The 3,327-nt window shown below is 35.2% G+C and overlaps 1 protein-coding gene across 1 annotated transcript; it reads left to right on the top strand.

Moving 5' to 3' along the window:
- Positions 1-1,251: 1,251 nt before the first annotated feature.
- Positions 1,252-2,154, top strand: LOC128656887 (taste receptor type 2 member 40-like). The gene has a single exon (XM_053711052.1). The coding sequence runs from the start codon at positions 1,252-1,254 to the stop codon at positions 2,152-2,154; it is 903 nt and encodes a 300-aa protein (XP_053567027.1).
- Positions 2,155-3,327: the final 1,173 nt, after the last annotated feature.

The following is a 3,327-nucleotide window of genomic DNA, read 5'->3' as shown; positions in this document are numbered from 1 at the left end:
GTAACTATTAGTTATATTGTAGCTAGCTTAGGGTTTATTTTACAGGTAAGTATTTAGTTTTAAATAGGAATAATTTAGTTAATGATAGTAATTTTTATTTAGATGTATTTTAATTTTATTTAAGTTAGGGGGTGTTAGGGTTAGGGTTAGGGTTAGACTTTGATTTAGGGGTTAATACATTTAGTATAATGGCGGCTATGTTGGGGCAGCAGATTAGCGGTTAATAAATGTAGATAGGTGGCGGCGATGTTAGGGGCGGCATATTAGGGGTTAATAATATTTAACTAGTGTTTGTGAGGCAGGAGTGCGGTGGTTTAGGGGTTAATATGTTTATTCTAGTGGCGGCGATGTCTGGAGCTGCAGAATAGGGGTTAATATTTTTATTATAGTGTTGGCGTTGCGGGAGGGCCTCGGTTTAGGGGTTAATAGGTCGTTTATGGGTGTTAGTGTACTTTTTAGCACTTTAGTTATGAGTTTTATGCTACAGCTTTGTACCATAAAACTCATAACTACTGACTTTAAAATGCGTTAGGAATCTTGACGGGATAGGGTGTACCGCTCACTTTTTGGACTCCCAGGACAAACTTGTAATATCAGCGCTATGGAAGTCCCATTAAAAAAAGACTATATGCAATTTGCGTAAGTCGGTTTGTGGTAAGGCCAAAAAAGTGTGCGGTGCCCCTAAACCTGCAAGACTCGTAATAGCAGCGGGCGTGAAAAAGCAGCGTTAGAACCTGATAACTCTGCTTTTTAAGATTACCGCAAAACTCTAGCCGATAGTATTTTACAGTATAATACACACACACACATATATATATATATATATATATATATATATATATATCATGATAGCACTTCAGTGAAAGTGTTTACTTTCAAATTGTAATAAGCAAGCAAAAAGATGAAAAAGCCAATATAGCTTGTGTGCGAATGATATCATCTAGCCCTTTGTTTTCATGGGTGGTTGAAATAAGCTGCCTGCTTAGCTCACTGGCAGTAAACATTTATAAAGTAAAGATTAGTCCAGCTACAAAATACACAATATTACAGAATTTAATAAGCAAAAAGTGCAGGAAGCATGCAAATCCTATGGCAGGTTTTTCATTTCTCTAGATATGTATAATAAGGAAGCCGGCCTACAGCTGTGACCATTAGATATAATCATATATGTAAGCTGTCAATATTATACATTCCCTCAGAGTAAGTGAATATAAAACAACATTTAAATGAATAGATAGCCTAACAAGCATCATGTATCCCTTGCTCAGCTCTTTATTTCTGTTCGTCTGTGGATTTCTGACTTTAATAGGACTCATTTTCAATGGATTTGTTGTGATAATAAACTGCATTTGGTGGCTACAATGTAAAAAGATACAAACAGTTGATATTATTATAACAAGTTTGGGACTAGCCAGATTTTTTCTTCTGGTCACTGAGATTTTTAATGTAAATTTTCTTATCTTGATACCCTTGGAAAGCAAAACTAAACCCATTGCAGAAACGTTTCTCGCACTCTCAGAGTTTCTAACCTTCTGTTCCATCTGGTTTGCTACACTGCTCTGTGTTTTCTACTGCGTGAAGATCACAAGTTATAACTACAGACTATTCATCTACGTGAAACTGAACATATCCAGTATGTTTCCTTGGTTGTATTTGGTGTCTGTGGCAGCTTCATTTATAACCAGTGTGCCCTCTTTATTATCTGCCTTGCAATTTCATATTGTATATTTTACAAATGACTTCAGTAACACGAGTGAGGAGGAGATTCACGTGAACATAAATATGATTGATCAATTTGCCACTGACATTATAGGGTCTTCCTTACCATTACCAATATTTTGTCTTGCAATTTCTCTTCTGATTAGATCCCTTTGGAACCACACCAGAAATATGACCAGCAAGGACTCAGGATTCCATAATCCTGACATTGAGGCTCATTTTAGTGCAGTTAAAAATTTGTTGTCCTTCTTGTTTTTCCATATCCTCTATTTTGTTGCTGTAAACCTATGGAGTTTTGTTATAGAGACCAAAAGTGAAATGTGGTTATCAGTTCTTTATATTGTTTATATGGCTTACCCGAGTCTGCACACTGTTATTTTGATTTTTAGCAACATAAAACTGAAACAAGCTCTTGTATCACTTAGTTTCAAATGAAAAGAGTTCATCTAAAATCATCAGAAATGTTACTGGTACTCTATATAGAATGTTAAAAAAGATTTCACTTGATATTTCTGTATATGAACCATGTTCACAGATGCAACATTTTTTTTTATATATAGAATAGTTAGTTATCATTTAACACAATTAACAATATTAACATATTTGTGAAATAGTCTTAAAACGTAGACAATATTTATATAGGAAATGTATATGTTTATAAGATATTAAAGTTTAAGTTATAAACTTAGAAGATACTTATAATGTTGATGTGTATTGTTGAACACTGAGTTTTAGAACTTTATTTTTAAATTTTTTATTAAGATATATATGATTGTAACATAACATAAAATGTTAGTAAGATATCCTAGATCTTTTATATATTAGCTGTGTGTATAGTATTTATGGACATGTACAGTAAATTTACATAATTTTACATACTGATATTTTTGTATTATTCTGGTATCAGCTTTTATTGAATGAAACAAAATGTGTGCATCCATTTGTAGCACAATATATGAATTCAATGAAATGTGTGCATCCATTTGTAACACAAGCACACACACTGTCACTCACATATACTGACACACAATAAAACAAACATGCTGAAATAAACAGTCACAGAGCTAGATTCACCTGGAACACAGTTTCTCACAAAGCGGCAGTCATCTCGGGCAGCGGCAACACAGTAATCTATTTAGGGAAAGCTGACAAAAGACCGCAAACAGTGATGGACTCTGCAGTATCGACCAGCTCCACTTAAGGGTGTTGCTTAAACTTCCAAGGGGATTATGAGTCAATAGGAAGTGATTGCAGTGAGGAGGAGGGTTAGCTGGATACAGAGTATACCAATTAAGTGATAGCTGTTAAAAAGGGGATTCCCCAGTAGAGGAAAGTTCCAAGCAGCAGCAGTTAAAACCATTTATTGATATATAAAACAGGTAGGCATATAGCAAGCAACGCGTTTCTCAGTGTCACAGCACTGTTTCATCAGACTATCACTTAATTGGTATACTCTGTATCCAGCTAACCCTCCTCCTCATGGCAATCACTTCCTATTCACTCATAATCTCCTTGGAAGTTTAAGACGCACCCTTAAGTGGAGCTGGTCACTACTGCAGAGTCCATCGCTGTGTGCGGTCTCTTGTCATCTTTCCCTGAGTGGATCAC

Source organism: Bombina bombina, chromosome 4 (genome assembly GCF_027579735.1).
Source record: "Bombina bombina isolate aBomBom1 chromosome 4, aBomBom1.pri, whole genome shotgun sequence".
In the NCBI taxonomy this organism is placed as follows: Eukaryota; Metazoa; Chordata; class Amphibia; order Anura; family Bombinatoridae; genus Bombina; species Bombina bombina.
The sequence above is the reverse complement of the archived record's forward strand: the minus strand, read 5'-3'. Positions and strand labels throughout refer to the sequence as shown.